The sequence below is a fragment of the Mustela erminea genome, chromosome 20 (assembly GCF_009829155.1).
Source record: "Mustela erminea isolate mMusErm1 chromosome 20, mMusErm1.Pri, whole genome shotgun sequence".
Taxonomy (NCBI): domain Eukaryota; kingdom Metazoa; phylum Chordata; class Mammalia; order Carnivora; family Mustelidae; genus Mustela; species Mustela erminea.
In genome coordinates, this window is record NC_045633.1 from 38,371,145 (window position 1) to 38,390,408 (window position 19,264).

A 19,264-nucleotide genomic window follows, 5' to 3' on the forward strand; every position below is an offset into this window, starting at 1 on the left:
TGTTGAGTCCTACAGTAAAGGCCCTTGGTCATTCTGACTTCCATTTCTGTGTCTGTCATGTTGTCTGTCCAGACTGTTTCTGTCTTTCTTCTTCATTCCGTTCCTCCCTCTGTGAGAGCAAGTGGGAGCCCATAAAGTGTTCAAGGGAATGATGAGACCCGATCACGGGACTCTGGCTGCCAAGTGGAGGCCAGCTGAATGGAATGGAGCCATCGGGAGGTGGGTGCTGTGGGCCAGGTGGTGGCAGCTTGGGGCGACGGTGGAGGAGGCGGTGGTGCGGTGGTCATGGTAGGCATGAGTGGAGAGGACTGCAGCTGAGCCACAGTGCAGAGTCATTGTCTGCAGGACTTGGTGATGGACTGACCAGTGCCTGGGGAGCAGAGGTCGAGGATGGCACCTGGATTTCTTTCTGGATCCTGCAGCCTCCTGTTCCAACTGAATGACAGGGGTGTGGAGCAGAGGGAGGCACAGAAGGCCCTAGGCCCCCTTCTGTAACAGTATCGGAGGCTTTTTCCAGAGACAGCTGCCCCCCCACACACCCGATGGTGTCTAGAGCATCTCAGGAAAAGTGGCTCTCATGTTCTCGTGACACTCACAGTTCATACTCTAGTGACACCGTTGAAAATTCGCACCAGATTACTTTGGTGACAAACCTACTCGCTCCGGAGCTGTACTTTCTGCTGCTTTCGAGCAACAGCTGGCTTCTGAAAGTGGCGGAAGAAGACTAGACCTTGAGCATTTGAATTCCTGTAGTGGTTTCCAAAGCCAGACACACCAGGTGGGACCCGCGGGCCCGAGAGGAATATATTAGCACTTCCATTTCTGTGCGATTTCAAACTTCTCTCTCTACACTCATCATTGGTAAAATCTAGTAGTGCGATAGCCCATGCATTTAATTTAAAATGGATGAATTCAGTAGGATGGAGGATGGGCTTCAACTGTTTTGTTTTTTTCTCTAGATGAAAATATCTATCAAAAATGTTCAGAGGCCACTGCCTACAGTAGGTGATACAAATGAACCAGCCACGCTGCCCCCGCCTTACTGACCAGGCTCCTTGGTGATGGAGGCCCTGGGGAGAGCATTCCAGGCCGTGCCCGGAACATTCGATCCCGCATCTCTTCCCAGCATCCCCAGAACCACTGCCCGGTGGTCTGAGCTTTTGTCAGCCACATCCTAACTTCTCTTGGCCTCAGTCATGAAACCATCGACTCGGAATAGATATTAAATGGCTTTATGCCTGTGGTTCCCAAACCTGGCTACATGGAAGGGACGTTTTTAAAGACCCGGTGGTACCTCAGCTTCTCCCTGGAGAATGTGACTCGTAGGTCCGGGGAGGGATCCAGACATTGGTAAATTTAAAGCACCCCTTGGTGATTTGGAGTCATAGCCTGGTTTGGGAACCAGTGATGTGGGCCAGCTTCGAATCCCGCCCTTGAAGGGAAGACCTGAGACACTGGGAGGTACAGAGAACATTCAGGGAGTCCAGCAGACAGGCGGAGATCGAGGCATAGTTCTGGAAATACCAGCTTGCCCCATCCGGTGACATACTCTCCGTCGTCTGTAAGACTCTCATGAGCCATTGAAATATTGATGAAACACACGAGTTGAATGAATGAAACGCATCAAAAGATGGAATTAAGCCAGCATGCCCTTGAAGAGGCTCTCTCTGGAGCAACGCTGGAGAAATCAGAAACCATCCGCACTCACTGGCTTCCTTTTCCCAGCATCCTCCTCTCCCAGGGCATCACTGTCCAGAGCGGGGAAGCTGCGTCTTGTGCTGCTCTTTTGCCCCCAGAGCCCTGGGTAGCCTTGGGCAGGCTTTCTGGCGAGATCATGATGCTGCCACAGCTACGTCCCACTGCCCGCGCGGAAGACCAGGAGTCCTTCTTCTTCTCTGCCACATCCAGCCCATTGGCCCAGATTTTGCCATTAAAAAGCTCAAATCTGTCCGCCTCCGCTTCAATTCCACTGCCCTAGCCAAAGCTACCAGAATCTCTCCCCAGGATGACACTAAGACCCTCCTGCCTGCTCTGCCTCCCCTCTCCTTGCCACTAACCTTTTTCCCACACTTCGGCTGGGGTGACTTTTTCAAATTCATCTCTTTCGGTGGCTTCTCGTTTAAAGCAAAGATCCGTTTGCTCCGTGGGGTCTAAGGCCCGGCTGGCGGGAGCCCTGCCCGCCCACCCAGCTTCATAGTCAGGCTCTGCTCTGAGGTACAGACCCTCGGCTGTTCTTCCAGTTTCCTGCATATTCAACTCATGTCGGTGTTTACGGGCACCCACATCCAGCGGCTTAAAGAACAGCCAATTCGCTCACCATTCTGGAGTCTGGCCGTTTGGGCCGGGGTTATCTAGGTGATTCTTCTGCTCTTTGCAGCACGGGTGGGTTCATTCACATGCCGGTGGCCGGTCAGTGGCTTGGCTGGAGGTGTCCGGTCCAACCGAGGCCCAAGGCACGTGATAGAGGCCAGGCCGGACCCCCTTCTCCCCACGGTCTTTCATCCACAGCTTCTTCAAAGCATGGTGGACTCGGGATCCCGAGACGGAGAAAGCAAAAATTCTAAACCCTCCTAAGGCCCAGCCTTGTACAGTGTGAAACATCACTTCTAGTACGTTCTACAACTCAGGGCAAGTCTTAAGGCTAGCCCAGATCCAAGAGGATGAAGATTAGGTCCAACCCTTTATGGAAAGGAGCATGGGAGGGGTTGTTGCAGCCGTCTTGAACGCAGCCCACGTTCGAGGGGCGTAGGCTCCCCCTACACAAGGCCACTGTGCCTGGGCTGCTGCCCCTAGGCTTGGGCTCTTGTCCTCGTGGCCAACTTCTTCAACCAGGTTAGCTCAGTCTGGGCCGTCTGATGACAGCTTACCTGTCCTAGGTCGAGATACTTTCTCTGAGCCGATGGGCCCATATCCCTCTCTTGGCGAATGCTGGCTTTTCCAGCACTGTGTTGCTTTCCTTCCTAGGAATTAGCTTCCTGTCGGAGTGTGCACATCTGCCTGTGATGATTTCGTTCCTGTGTTTCCCTTCCAAGACCATCAACGCCACGCGCGCGAGGAGCGACTTGTGTGTCGGCCCTTCTTCCTCTGTCTTTCCCGCGCTGGAAAGTAGGCTCAGAGTGGAATTTTCTGGTTGAATAAATTAGTTGATACCTCTTCCTGGAGTTACTACACCTCCTGACGGTCACCTCCCCACTTCTCAGGTAAAGGGGCACCAGGAGCCACGCTGTGACAGTGTCACGGGCATCCGGGCCAGCGCCCAACCCCGGTGATTCACTCTAGGTTTGCTGGGCCCAAGAGAACATTGTACCATTGAGACACTGAACGGTCTGAGAGCTCCTTGCATCTTCCCAGATCATGCAGGAAGAGCTGAGTGGCTCTGAGTTGGTGCCCACTGAGTGTGCCAGCTGGTATCCACAGGGCAGAGCCCAGGACAGGAAGCCCGTGTTCCTGCCGCCGGCCTCCCAGCCTGGCACGCCACCTCCCACTCTTGTTTAAGAGGCTGGGGGTGTGACCTGGCCCCTCTCTTCTCTCAGCGCACTCATAGCAAGGAGGGCCACCTGACAGCCCTTCCAAGCCTAGTCACACCCCCAAGAACAATCTGGAATAATTTGGACGATCCCAACGTTGGTTTATCCTGACCTTGGGCTGGACTGCTTACGGAAGACTGGCGCCAAGTCGGCCTGCCTGTGGGTTCTGTTCCCACCTGGCACCTCCGTGCTTGCGCCTGTGTTTCTGGCTTTTGCCGAGGCCCTCCTACACCTGCGCCTGTGACCCCTGCTCGGAAACTGGTCCTCCCAGAACCCAGCCTTGGCCCTCATCACTTCATCTTTCCTTAGCTCCCCAAACTGGAATCTGTCCCTTGAGTCTTCTTTCCCTTCTCTCTGTGGATTTTCTATCGATCTGCCTCTGTATTTTTGTCATGGCTTCATTGAGATAGTCACACACCATTACGATTCACCCATTTGAAGTATACAGCTGTGTTTTTTAGTACATTCAGAGTTCTTCAGTGATCACCTCAATCAATACAGAACGTCTGTATCACCCTAAAAGGAAGCCCCATACCCACTGGCAGCCGCGCCACCTTCCCCCACCCCAGCCCCAGGCAATCACCGGTTTTCTTTCTGTCTCTATGGGTTTTCTTATACTGGACATTTCATATAGATGGAATCATGTAGCATACTGTCCATTGTGACTGACCGCTTCCCCTCAGCATCCCCTGCATGTTTTCAAGGTTCGCCCATACTGCAGCACGTGTCACTCTCTTGTTTATTTTACTGCAGATAATATTCCACCATACGGAATATTTCTTTATCCACTCGTCTCTGGGTGAGCATTTGCTTAACTGTAGGTCATGAAGATGTGCCCTTGTGTTTTCTTCTAAGACTTCTGCAGTTTTAGCTCTTCCATTCAGGTCTTTGGTCCACTTCAAGTTAATTTTTATACATGCGGTGAGGTGGTGGCAAAAATTCATTCCCTGGTGCGTTGTCTGGCACAATTTGTTGAAAATAACTATTTTCTCCCTTTGAATTGTCTTGGCATCCTTGTTGAAAGGCAGTCAGTTAGGGGGCGCCTGGGTGGCCCAGTCTGTTAAGCACCTGACTGTTGGCTTCAGTGCAGGAAATGATCTTGGAGTCATGGCATTGAGCCCTGTGACGGGCTCCCTGATCAGTGTAGAGCCTGCTTCAGATTCTCTCTCTTCTTCTCCCTCTGCCCCTTGTGCTTCTGTTTCTCTCTCTCTCTCTCTGTCTCTATAAATAAATCTTTTTTAAAAAGTCAGTCAGTTATAAATGTGAGGGCTTATTTCTAGACTCTCAGTTCTATCCTGTTGTCTGTCCTTACACCGGAACCACACTGTCTTGATTATAGGAGCTTCCTGGTACATTTTGAGATCTGAAGAGAAGTCTTCCAGCTTTGTTCTTTTCAAGGTTTTTTGAGTCTCTTGTATTTCCACATAAATTTTCAGATCAGTTTGTTAATTTCTGCAAAGAAGACATCTGGGGTTTTGATGGGGATTGGGCTGTCTTCACATCAGTTTGAGAAGTACTGCTGTCTTCACAATATCGGGTCTTCAGATCCATGAACAATTGGGTTGTCTTCACATCAGTTTGGGAAGTACTGCTGTCTTCACAATATCGGGTCGTCAGATCCATGAACAATTGGGTTGTCTTCACATCAGTTTGGGAAGTACTGCTGTCTTCACAATATCGGGTCTTCAGATCCATGAACATGGGATGTCTTCACATCAGTTTGAGAAGTACTGCTGTCTTCACAATATCGGGTCTTCAGATCCATGAACAATTGGGTTGTCTTCACATCAGTTTGGGAAGTACTGCTGTCTTCACAATATCGGGTCTTCAGATCCATGAACAATTGGGTTGTCTTCACATCAGTTTGGGAAGTACTGCTGTCTTCACAATATCAGGTCTTCAGATCCATGAACATGGGATGTCTTGCTGCTCATTCCCTGAATCCCAAAGCTTCCCAACACTGCATACCTGTGCAACTCTGGGCAAACCTTTGCATACTGGCCACCCCTGGAAGTTCAGCCACTGTGTTTTACCCTTATTTCCCATAAGCCTTTAGCCATGCTTCCTTCCACTATCAGCAGCTGCCATGCCATCCCATGGGGGGAAACTAATTGTCAGGTCCCAAATGAAACTACTCTGGATCGCCCGCTCTCTACCAATCTCTTAGCTCACAGTCTCCTCCTTGAACGTGCGTGTTCATGGTTACAGAGAGAATTTCCCATCTTTATCATCTCCCTGTGGGGCAGCCAGAGTTGGGAAATAGAAGATGACATGCATGTGGATTTTGCCACCAAATTCGATCAATAAAGACCAGGGGTGGTGCGCAACTTGCAAGAGGGTCCCGGCTTCCTGCAGAGGGGATCCGGGATACTGAAGGGTGCAGTGACTTGAAGTATCCCAGCTTGAGACCAGCAGCGCTGTCTGTGCTTACTGGCTCAACTCAGCCATCCTCTGTTTACGGAGAGTGTACACGATCCTCATGGCAGGACAGCAGCCTGGGTCCCTGAAACCTCTGTGTCCGCTCTCCCCACCAGGATCAGGAGGTTTATTTCCACAAAGCAGTCCTTCTTAACAATCAGAAATGCTTCCTTTTTCCTGCCTGGGGCTGAGAGAGGTTGGATAGTCCGGCTTTCCCCCTCAAGCTGGGCCTTCTGAGCCCGGGTGCCTGCCATGCCCACACAGAGAACAGCAAGTGTCACTTCCTTGGGCTTTTGCATGCCTCAAAGGCAACCGCCACTTCAGCCTTCCACCTCGGTGTTCCAGCAGTAGCAAGTGGTGCCAGCGCGTGGTAACACTGGGGCACATGGTTCCAGAAGGCTGGGCATCTGTGCTCTTGGGACTCCAAGATAGAGCATATTAACAATGCATAAGTAGACCATTGCACACTTTGTGCCTATATGAATAAAGATGGTTTGGCATGGTTTCAGTTTGAATTTTCCGTTCTAGGTCTGCAAGGCATGGCTTCTGCCAGGTGGGAGAAAACGCTCCACAGGTGCCACTTTCTCACTACTGAGAACTTAAAAATACCCATGCGTCACCAAGGGCACCTTAGGTCAATGGGTGCCTGTTACCCAGAGCTCTGTTTTCACATCCTAAACTATTGTACCTATAAAAGTCCCCCCAAGCCCTCTTTGACACGTGTTAGCTAGGTCAGGTTCATCTACACTGCAGTAACACACCAACCCTGAAATATATGAGAATGCATTTCTCACTTGTGCTGTCTTTTGACCATGGCCCTGGGGCCTTGGGGAAGGGCCGTGGCCTCTAGGAATTTCTCTGTCCGGCTGATAAAATCCTTTATGCCTCCAGGTGTGGCTCTGCGGGGGCAGCATGGAGGTCCTGCCTTGCTCACGAGTGGCCCACATCGAGCGGAAGAAGAAGCCTTACAACAGCAACATTGGTTTCTACACCAAGAGGAACGCCCTCCGGGTTGCTGAGGTCTGGATGGACGACTACAAGTCTCACGTGTACATAGCGTGGAACCTGCCCCTGGAGGTAGGGACGCAGCAGCCCTCCCCCATCACCCTGGGCCAGTGGTCCTGTGTTTGATGGGTCACCGATCCCTTCAGTCAGTTGGTGGTTCCTCCCCAGAGAAGTGCTTGTACTTGCAAAATTATAAGAGCATCTCGAGGGGGTTCACAGACCTCCAGGTGGTAGAACCCCTGCTTTATGTGGGGACCAGCATAGTGGAGACCTCAAAATCCATTTACAAAGAGTAGAAGGATCTTGTGGGTTAATCCCGGTCATGGTAGAGTAATCCGGATGCCCTGCTCTTGAACGAGCTTTGCATCCGAGAGATCCCGTACCAGGGGTTTGGTACAGGCCCCGTCATTTTCTGACTCTGTGCCCTCTCCTGGAGCTCCAGCTGCCCCCACGACATAGGTACCCACTGTTTACATGACTCATCAAGTCTCCTCCCTCTTCTGCCCGGAACACTAAACCCCACAGGAGTATTGCTTAGTGGCAGTATCCCAGCTTGGTTGGAGTCCGTGCTCTGCCAACCACTGGTTACGCAATCTCAAACAAATCCATTTCTTGCCTCTGCCTCTTAGGTTCCTCGCCTAAAAATAGCAATCACAGCAAGTCCTCCTTCCTAGGGTGATCGGGAGAACTAAATCTGAAGTACCTGCTTAAGTAGTAAGCACTACGGTAGCCAATCTTAGTACCAGAGTACTCAGTAACCGATCTAAGTACCAGAGCACTCAGTATCCGATCTCAATACCAGAGCACTCAGTACCCAATCTAAGTACCGGAGCACTCAGTACCCGATCTAAGTACCAGAGCACTCAGTACCCAATCTAAGTACCGGAGCACTCAGTACCCTATCTAAGTACCAGTGTACTCAGTTTGAGTACTGAGTACTGAAATGCTCCTGATATGTACTTAGGTCCGTAGCACAGTGGGGTGACCAGCACCTTCAGCCAGGGCTGGATTTATCTCTTCAGTCATACCTTAGATGTCTCAGCCATGCCCTGAGAGAGTGGCCTGGAATTGTTCCCACTGAGATCTGGCAGCCTCTGCGTTTCAGGAGGCTGGAGCCCAGAGCCGCAGAGAGGCAGCCGACTACGTGTAAGAATGACAGATGAAGAGGACAAAGGGAAGAATGTTTATCATATTGTGACAGTTCTAAAATAATGTTCTGAGACATGGACACTCCCCTCATGGCCATACAGCACTTCCTAGGTATCAGGAGGCCAGAAGTGATTTTACATGTGATCGTTTATATAAACACAGACAACGCTCGCTGAACCCTTGCTATGTCCTTGGTGCTTGGTCAGTTCCTTACTCGCAATATCTTGTGTAGCCCCATAACAACCTGCTGCCATAGTCTTCCATGCCTCAGTTTCCTCATCGGCAAGGAGTTGTGAGCTTTGACCTCACCGCGCTCTTGTGAAGACAGATGTGAGGCTTAGAACAGAGCAGAGCAAACATTAAGGGATCAGTAAATGCGGGCTTGACAGGGACCTCTCTGCTGCCCATTTTGCAGATGGGCAAACTGAAGCTCCGGGAGGCTGACGTGACTTGCTTACGCCCTGCCCATAGCATAGGCCAGGCCAGGGACGTGCACTCGCGTCTTTATCGCAGTCTTCCCCAGCACAGTCACTGCTGTTCCTGCTGGTGTGGGGGAAGCTGTCGCCCACAGAGGCCTTGTTCTCAGTCCTGAGTTCAGGACTGCCGACTGGCTCCCAGCGCTTTCCTTGGACAACCTCAGGCCAGCAGCAGCCCCCACGCTTCTCGAAAATGGCCATTCTCTTCCACTGTGCTCAACACGGTAAAACCAAGAGTTCGAACACCACGGGCCAGGTTTGCCTTTGGATTCTGAAAGTTTTACATTGAAGGGGATTTTTCCTTTAAAATCACCGTTTGGCTGATGAAAGAAAGGAGGCTAATGAAACAACGTGAACTCGCCGTGGCCCCGCGCGGCGGCCTGGCTGCCCGTCGTGGCAGAGCCGGCAGCCGGCCTCCTGGTCCGCGGCCCTGTTGCGGCGGAGCCTGCGGAGCCGCACCTCAGCCGCGCTGTTCTCCATTACAGGTTCATTTCTGTAAAAGCAGAGTGAATTATTCATTAGAACATCATTACAAGCTTTGCAGTGGGAAATTATTTTCACTTCTGTGTATAATGAACTTCACAAAGAGCCAGCAGAGGGGCAGAGTCACCCGGGTAGGGAGAAGAAAGACAGGAGGTGGTTCCAGGCATTTATTTCCTTGTCTTAATCAAATAATTCCTCCAGTAATTGGCTCTGGGAGTCGCTGAGGATATGCGGGAGAGACGGAGCTGGGGACGTAGGTTGTCAACATCGCTGCGTCCCTGGGTCGCTTCGCGTGGTGATAAGGATGATTGACTTTGGGGGCTGCGAGGGGACAGGCCGCGCCAGGGGACAGCGGTCTCGCGTGGGGGAGGCTCTGCGATCCAGTGAGTTCCCTTGAGCCGACGTACCAGCAAGCAGGCAGGAACTGAGGTTTCTCCCGGACGGTGTCTGTGAAGGCCACCTGTCCTTTCCTCTGGCCAGAACCCCCTGCCCCGCCCTGACCCTGGTCACTAAAGCCCCTTGCTTCTGCTTTCAGAACGCGGGAATTGACATAGGCGATGTGTCCGAGAGAAGAGCCTTGAGGAAGAGTTTAAAGTGCAAGAATTTCCAGTGGTACCTGGACCACGTGTACCCGGAAATGAGAAGATACAATAACACCGTCGCGTACGGGGAGGTAATTAAGACCGCGCTTGCTCTCTGCTTTGGTAGCTGTGAATTAGGCTGGGGACTGCTTTGATGGGAGGAATAGAGAACAGAGTCTTCACTCCTTCAAGAGGGGGTTTGGAGCTGCAGGACCTGGCAGCAGGGCTCCCACCTGCTGGCCGGGGACAGGGTAATACATGTCACAGTGAGGGCATGGGCCAAGGCTCTGGTGGCCGGTTCTGCCTACGGGTGTGGAGTGCGTGACCAGTTCTGTTTGGACATTTGTGAGGTTCGCCCCAGGACCTGTGAGTGAGACACTCAGCAGGAAGTCGTGTATGAAGACAGGCAGTGCCTGGAGCCGTCCGCTGCTCAGGCCGGGGTCGAGCCCCTTGTCACCAACAGAAGGGCAGATGTTCTTGGATTTTCTGGGAGGAGATGACATCACCTCTCTAAACATCAAAGCAGATAGACTTTTCTCTTATTACCAATGCCGTAGTATGCATTGTAGAAAATTTTGAAAATCATAACAGCGATCAACCCTTATAGAGTGCTTTGGATGTGCTTTTCACATGTGAACTCACTGTTTACCCTCTTTATGACGTAGGAGTATTGTTTCCATTTTGTTGATCAGGAACTTAAATGAATTAAATAAATTATCCGCGGTCTCAGCCTGTGAGTCATGAAGCCAGCCTTGGACAAAGACATTCTGATTTTGTGGGTACTATGTACAGTTTGACGCTGGTCTTCACTCTGTGCGTGTATGTGGGCATGTGCGTTTTTTTAATTCACACATGTACATGTTTTTTATAAGTACATCTCTGTCTCTGTATTCCTAGACCCGTGGTATCCACCTGTGGAAAAATTTGAATTATTAATGCCATACGAAGGATATTTTCCTGTGTCATTTCTGCCTCACTAATAACGATTGTATATGATGCTACCTTTGGGTGGGCTGTGTTTTGTTGAAAATATAGACATCTGGCTGGTTTCCATTTTTAAAATATCATCAGCACCGCTGCTGAGAACACACTTGAATGTAAGCCTGGTCGCTTCCTTGAGTTGTGTGTCTGGACAAGGAGTTGGTGGCAGAGTCGGGTCAGGGCGCGGGCAGCCGGATGCGCCGGACCAGTGGGGACACCCCACGAGCCCCAGCATTTGGGTTCCTTCCCAGGGCTCCCTGCGGCTGCCCTGTGACAACCAGGCTGACACTCAGAAGGCTCTCTTCGCCAGAGTGTTTCCTTTTTCTCTGTGTATTTTCCTACTCCGTGCCCGATGCCTTTTACAAGAGGGAAATCAGCTGCAGGTTAAACAATCCGGGTGCAAGGGAGGTGTCGCCCCTGAGCCGGAATCTGGATTAGGGGCCGGGGAAGGCGGACGCCAGTGCACCGGGGAGGGTTGAGGACAGTAGCTGTCACCCAGCAGTGACTACTAACAGGTCCAAACTGCCTTGTCTTTTCTTATTCCAAACAAAAGCGTGATTTGGGGGTTTTGGGTTATCGAAGTGAGATCCAACAGAAGGAGTCGCGGAGGAACGCAGACAGCGAGTGGGTTATTCGTAGGACAATCGGGTGAATTGCCTAGCTCTTTGGAGAAGAAAACAATTTAGATTCTTACAGCTCACCCTATCCTGAAGTGTATTTCAGATGATCTATAGCGTTCAATGAAAGAAAAGAAACTATGATAGAACCATGCGGAAATGCATGCGCCTCTGATCTCTGAAAGGGCCGGAGCCTTCTAAGCAAGCAAGCCCTGGAAGAAAATGCATAGGAAACGGATAATGGATCTGAGCTTATAAATATTAAAATAGTCCATACATCATCCGAATGGAAAAGGCCCGGCAAACTAGAAGTGCGTGTGCCATAAATAGTGTAAATGAGTGGATAACACAATTAGTACATCGTGAGCTCTGGGAGTTGATTTAAATTTTAATAATTAATTTAAATAAGAAAATAAAACATCCCCCGAAGAAAAATAAAGTACACAAGGAAACACAGATCGTTGGGAAACACATGAAAACTTTTCATGGACTTCCTCATCAAAGAAATTAAAATATGTCTTAAAAATACATGGAAGTAGGTTTTTCTCTTCTACCAAATAAAGATTCATTTTTGGAATACAGGTTGGCACTCTGCCAGCTAGATCTTGGTTATATGAAAAACCACAAATCCTCTGGTGAGAGTGTAAATTGAAACAAGCTTTTTAAAAAGCAGTTGGAACCACATGTATTAAAAGGCTTAACGATAGTCACACTTTCATCTCTGCTCTTATCCCAAGCAAATAATTTGAAATGAGGACAAAGATTTGAGAGTAATTGTTCATCTCAGTGACTGATTTTTTTTATTTTGGACCAAAATTTCTGAATCTAACTTAAAGGTTAGTTAAATATACCAAATTAATAGTTTGAAGTGTTTTGCAGTCATTTCAAAAGGTGGGTACAGAACTTTAATGACATGAGAAAATGTTGATATAATTGTGTTTTTTTGTTTTTTTTAAGATTTTATTTATTTATTTATTTATTTATCTGACAGAAAAAGAGAGAGAGAGAGAACACAATCAGGGGAAGCAGCAGGCAGAGGCAGAGGGAGAGGCAGGCTCCCCATGGAGCAGGGAACCCAATACGGGGCTCCATCCCAGGACCCTGAGATCACGACCTGAGCCAAAGGCAGATTCCTAACCGACTGAGCTACTCGAGCGCCCCTGATACTTAAGAAGGAAAAAGTCAGGGGTGCACCTGGGTGGTTTCGTCAGTTGAACATCTGTCTCTTGATATCTGTTCAGGTCATGATATCAGGGTTGAGATCAAGCCCAGCTTCAGGCTCTGCACGAGGCTCGGAACTTGCTTAAGATTCTTACTTGCCCTCTTCCTCTGCCCCTCCCTCAGCCTGTATGAGCACATACATGAACACTCTCTCTAAAATAAAAAAAAAAATCAGGATTATAGGAGTGGATTGGCTACTATTTTAGATTGGAAGCAAGTAGGAAAATAGCAATGGGAAATGGAGATGATGGTTGTAGTTACCTCCAGGAGTGAGACAGGCAGTCTTTATGGGGGTACTTTGTAATGTTTCCCCAATTACTGCTAAGGTTTATATACTAATATAATTAGGAGAAAAATAGTATTAAAAAAGAATAAAAATGGAAAAATTCAAGAAGATGGCAAGGGCACAGTTCCACAGGTTGTGCACTGAACAGCTCCAGGGCCTGCTATTCACATAAAGCACAGTATACATGATGTAAATGATGTCTCTGTTGCTGAACAACGGGGTGGCCATGGAGTCAACATAGAGATCACAGTCTGATTTTTGGAGGGGAGAAGACATTTGTTTTTGCAAATCTCTGTCTCCTTAAAGTAAGAAATTCAATGCACGCACTCTATAAAAAATACAAAGATGAAACTAAACTTATTGCAAATCCCAATTCCCAGGCATGATCCATGTTAACATTTTAGGGCATTTGCTTCTATTACCCGTTCTCTGCTTGCTGAGCTCACCATGTGCTAAAATACATTTCATATGGACTATAATATTAAGTGCAAAGACTCAAACTAATCAAATTCAGTTTGGTAACAAAATTTGCCATTATTTAAACAGCTCCATTTCTAATACTCACTCCTACTGGTTCTTTTCACCACACCAGGCCCATGAGCAGCAGGAGAAAGAAAGAGGCGTTGTGAATATCGTACCGTATTTGCGATTTATGACCTCCGTTTCTCTTTTATTTTTTTTTAACTTTATTTTATTTCTTTTCAGTGTTCCAAGGCTCATTGTTTATGCACCACACCCAGTGCTCCATGCAATACATGCCCTCCACAATACCCACCACCAGGCTCACCCAACCCCCGCTCCAAACCCTCAGTTTGTTTCTCAGAGTCCACAGTCTCCCATGATTTGTCTCCCCCTCCAATTTCCCCCAACTCCCTTCTCTCCATCTCCCCATGTCCTCCGTGTTATTCCTTATGCTCCACACCTAAGTGAAACCATATGAGAATTGACTCTCTCTGCTTGACTGATTTCATTCAGCATAATCTCCTCCAGTCCCATCCATGTTGCTACAAAAGTTTGGGATTCGTCCTTTCTGATGGAGGCATCATACTCCATCGTGTATATGGACCACATCTTCCTTATCCACTCGTCCGTTGAAGGGCATCTTGGTTCTTTCCACAGTTTGGCGACCGTGGCCATTGCTGCTATGAACACTGGGGTACAGATGGCCCTTGTTTTTACTACATCTGTATCTTTGGGGTAAATTCCCAGGAGTGCAATTGCAGGGTCATAGGGAAGCTCTATTTTTAATTTCTTGAGGAATCTCCACACTGTTCTCCAAAGTGGCTGCACCAACTTGCATTCCCACCAACAGTGTAAGAGGGTTCCCCTTTCTCCACATCCTCTCCAACACCGGTTGTTTACTGTCTTTGTTGATTTTGGCCATTCTCACTGGTGTAAGATCAGTGTGGTTTTGATTTGAATTTCCCTGATGGCTAGTGATGATGAACATTTTTTCACGTGTCTGTCAGCCATTTGTATGTCTTCATTGGAGAAGTGTCTGTTCATGTCTTCTCACCATTTTTTGACGTGATTATCTGTTTTGTGTGTGTTGAGTTTGAGGAGTTCTTTACAGATCTTGGATATCAGCCCTTTGTCTGTAGTGTCATTTGTGAATATCTTCTCCTGTTCCGCGGGCTGCCTCTTTGTTTTGTTGACTGTTTCCTTTGCTGTGCAGAAGCTTTTGATCTTGATGAGGTCCCAAAAGTTCATTTTTGCTTTTATTTCCTTTGCCTTTGGAGACCTTTCTTGAAAGAAGTTGCTGTGGCTGATATCGAAGAGGTTACTGCCTATGTTCTCCTCTAGGATTCTGATGGATTCCTGTCTCACGTTGAGGTCTTTTATCCATTTCGAGTTTATCTTTGTGTACGGTGTAAGAGAATGGTCGAGTTTCATTCTTCTATGCATAACTGTCCAATCTTCCCAGCACCATTTATTGAAGAGACTGTCTTTTTTCCACTGGATATTTTCTCCTGCTTTGTCAAAGATTATTTGACCCTGGAGTTGAGGGTCCATATCTGGGCTCTACTCTGTTCCACTGGTCTATGTGTCTGTTTTTGTGCCAGTACCATGCTGTCTTGGTGACCACAGCTTTGCAGTAAAGCTTGAAGTCAGGCATTGTTTTTCATGTACAATTCTGTTTGAGCGTCCTCCCCCAGGCCAGTGAATGTTTCTGGATTTAATGTTCCTTGCTCTTTACAAAGTTTTTACCTAGCTTGTTTTTTAGCTTTAAAAAGCCTTATTAGTCATGTAAATTGTGTATGTCTTGTTCTTAATGGCATTATCATAACCTCTAATGGTTTTTGTTGTTTTAAGTTTATTATTTAAATCGCACGTAGTTAGCACACAGTGTGATATGAGTTGCGGGCCTGCGATTTAGTGACTCGGCAGTTCTGTGTCCCCAGGTGTTCTAGCCCTGTCGCCTCTTTCACGCCCCCTCCCCGGAACCATCAGTTTGTTCTGCATAGTCTGGTTTTTCGTCTGCCTCTCTCTCTCTTTTTTCTCTAAGCTCATCTGTTTTGTTTCTTACATTCCACATATGAGGGGGATCGTCTGGCATTTGCCTTTCTCTGACCGACTGGTCTCATTCAGCGTGATACTCTCTAGCTCCGTCCACATCATGGCAAATGGCAAGATTTCTTTTCTTTTTGTGGATGAATAATATTCCATTGTGTGTGCCGTATTTCTTGATCTACTCATCGCTCAGTAGACACTTGGGCTATTTCCGTAATTTGGCTATTGTAGATAATGCTGCTATAAATATCCGAGTGCACGTATCCCTTTGGGTTAGTATTTTTGTATTCTTCAGTAAATACCTAGGAATGCAAAGATGCTCACCGTCAGGCATCACCAGGGACATACAGATCAAAACTATGATGAGATGCCACCGCACACCCATCAGAACAGCTGACATCAACAACACAAGAAACAACAGGTGTTGGCGAGGTTGAGGAGAAAGGAGAAGCCTCTTACCCTGTTGGTGGGCGTGCGAGCTGGAGCAGCCCCTCTACCAGGCAGTTTGGAGGGCCCCCAAACAGTGAAAAACAGAACCGCCCCGTGCTCCAGCACTTGCAGTGCCTCTAATGTTTTGTTTTTTTCTGAGTCTCCAAAATGAAGGGCCAAGTAGCATATAACACGAGAACATTAACACACTTCCTCCTGACCGCCGCATCAACTTCGCAGCCTTTGTTAACGTTAACTGGGATTTTAGATGCAAACATTATCTTCCTTTATTCACGTTTCGCACCTTTCAGAATAGCTTTTCGGTTAAATTCATTTCAGTGACAAAATCTCTGATTCTTCAGACAGTTGCATTTTGAGGCTTCTAATGCTGCTGCTGCTTCTTTGGGCCACACACAGACCGCGGCTCAGTGGCAAAGCTGGACAGACCCCTCGGAGCAGGTCTCGGCTCCAGTGTTCCTGCTTCATCCTCCAACAGAGACCGCGCCTACACCCGCTTACTTAAGAAGCCATTGTCCCTTGATTTTTTTTTTTCTTCCATTTTTTAATCTAAATTCAGTCAGTTAACATACAGTGCAATTCTGGCTTCAGGAGTGGAGTTCGGTGATTCATGGCTTACATACAACACCCAGTGCTCAGCATGACAAGTGCCGTCCTGCGTCCCCGTCACCCACCTAGCCGTCCCCCCACCTCCCTCCAACAACCCTCTATTTGTTCTGTCACTAAGTCCCTTATGCTTTGTTTTCCTCTCCTTCTGTCCTCCGCCCACGCATGTTCATCTGTTTTGTTTCTTACATTCCACATATGAGTGAGATCATACGGTGTTCGTCTTTCTCGGACGGACTTATCTCACTCGGCGCCGTTCCCTCCTGCTCTGTCCCTGTCCCTGCAGAGGGCAAGATTTCATTCTCTTTGATGGCCGGGTAAATGCCGCGTCGTCTTCATCCGTTCATCGGCCGATGGACACTTGGACTGCTTCCACGGTGTGGCTGTTGTTGGTGATGTGGCTATGAACATCGGGGTGCATGTGCCCCTTCGAATCTGTATGTGTCTTGGGTGAATACCTAGTTGTGCGATTGCTGGGTGGTAGGATAGCTCTGTTTTTAACATCTCGGGGAACCTCCACACTGTTCTCCAGAGCGGCTGCACCGGCTGCATTCCCACCAGCAGTGCAGGAGGCTCCCCTTTCTCCGCATCCTCGCCGACACCTGTCGTTTCCTGTGTTGTAATTGCAGCCATTCTGACGGGCGTGAGCTGGTGCCCATCGTGGTTTGGATCTGTGTGTCCATGATGCTGAGTGAGGCTGAGCGTCTTTCCGTGGGTCTGGTAGCCATCTGGAGGGCTTCTCTAGAAAAACGCCGATTTGTGTCTTCTGCTCGTTTTTTAACTGGATCATTTGTGTTATGTTTCCCTTGGTTTCTAGAAGCTCATTTACCTCTATTCTGAGCTGTCTTACAATAGTATTTCAGGGAAGACACGTGGATACTTGATATCCTGACTCTCCCATGTATGACCCAATTGCTTTTCCACATATGAAGCCAACTCGGGGTGCGCACAGTTACCTCCCAAGTCTTCCTCTCACTCTTCTGTGGTTGGCTCATGTCATCCTGAAGGTTGCTGGTTTGCTTTTACTCATCCTTTTTCTTCTTTTACCGTTATTTATATGAAAGACAATACACGTATGATATGTATAAAGCATACATGTATAGCATAATAATATAAAGCAGAAATCCACATAGCTACTACCTGGGTAAAAACTAGAACATTTCCAGCAATATTTCCACTTACCCAGGGGTCACAAGTCCCTCTTCTTAGTGTCCAAACCCGCAGATGGGGTGAGGATGGTCTCCTCTTGTCCTGCAGACTCAGTGTTGTACCTGCGCTTCCTTTGTCTAACTCTCCAGACCATGGACTGTTTCAGGGCGAAGACAGTTTTGTTTATCTTTGCATTTGTTAAGCTTAGCACGGTCCCAGGCACGCAGCTTATTAAGTTTCCAAATAATAGATTTCTTTGCATAAACATAAGAAACAAAATTTAAAAGCCTAGCATTCTGAAATCATTATATGGAACAAATATGCCATAAAAACAATATCCTTAATATATAAAGAGCTCTTATATATCTACAATAAAACCACTTGATATCCCAGCGGGGAGATAAACAGATAATTCTCAAAAAGGGAAATAATTGCTAAACATGAAACATTCCAATTTACTATTAATTGTAAATTGATAAAAGCAAGATGTCTTTCTTCACCTCTCAACACAATGTTTTTTATTACCCATAATTTTTATTTTATACTTACTTTAAAAGCCTCATTAGGCCTCATTAGGCACATTTTATCATGTTGCTTTTGTACAGGCGTAAAATGGAAATATAAGCAAAGTACATTGGTCGAGGTATTTCTGAGATTTCATTGCTTTCAACATCTTAACTCTTCTGAATTACTTCTTGACTCAGAAGATGTTTGGGTTTTTCCATGTAATGTATCCTTTGCATTGTTGAAAGCATCAACGCTGAGCCATCTCCTCAGAGCTTCTGAGAAAGAACTGGAATACGGTGTGGGGCTCGTAAGGGGGCTTTGCACTTCCTTGGAGATCGCTCGCTTGGGACTCTTTGTGCGCCATGTCTGGTTCTTCACTCTCTGCACAAATTTTTAGAAACTTTGGTTGGAAACAGTATTCCACCATTTTCTTTAGAATTTTTCTTCCTAGCCCCTTTCTTTTTTCCCCTCTTGCAGCTTTACTGAGACATAATTGACGTGTAACATTGTATAAGCTTAAGGTGTCCAACGTAATCTGATACAGTTGCGTATTACAAAGTGATTACTGCCAGAGAGTTCACTAACCCTCCACTACATCCCATACTTACCATCTCCTTTTTGCAGGAAGAACATTTAAGATGGTCTGGCCACTTAGCCATTTTCGAGTATGCGATATTGGCTATAATCAACATGCTGTACCTCAGATTCCCCGGAATCTAGGTTTGGAAGTTTGTACACAATATTCTTAACTGGTGAAAGTCAGGACTAATAAGCATTTCTGTATCTTGTGGATGGGAATAGGACTTGGTTCAAAGTTTCCAGAAAGGAATTGGACAGCATATTTGACGAACATTAAGGGACCCATACATTTTGCTACTGTATTCCCAGTTCTCAGATTATTTTCTTTTTTTTAAAGATTTTTTAAATTTTTTTTTATTTTTTCAGTGTTCCAGAATTCATTGTTTATGCAGCACACCCAGTGCAACATGCAATACGTGCCCTCCTTAATACCCGCCACCAGGCTCACCCAACCCCCCCCACCCCTCCAAAACCCTGTCTGTTTCTCAGAGTCCACAGTGTCTCATGGTTCACCTCCCCCTCCAATTTCCCCAACTCCCTTCTCCTCTCCATCTCCCCTTGTCCTCCGTGTTATTTGTTATGCTCCACAAATAAGTGAAACCATATGATAATTGACTCTCTCTGCTTGACTTATTTCACTCAGCATAATCTCCTCCAGTCCCGTCCATGTTGCTACAAAAGTTGGGTATTCATCCTTTCTGATGGAGGCATCATACTCCAT

At 47.5% G+C, this 19,264-nt stretch overlaps 1 protein-coding gene across 2 annotated transcripts in view; it reads left to right on the top strand.

Annotated features, from left to right (window-relative positions):
* GALNT17 (polypeptide N-acetylgalactosaminyltransferase 17) overlaps positions 1-19,264 on the top strand; it is a 415,614-nt gene that overhangs the window by 368,484 nt on the left and 27,866 nt on the right. For both annotated transcript variants that reach the window (XM_032328265.1, XM_032328266.1), the window contains 2 exons: positions 6,837-7,022; positions 9,594-9,731. In XM_032328265.1, coding sequence (XP_032184156.1) covers positions 6,837-7,022; positions 9,594-9,731 — 324 coding nt within the window. The remainder of the gene's footprint in view (positions 1-6,836; positions 7,023-9,593; positions 9,732-19,264) is intronic.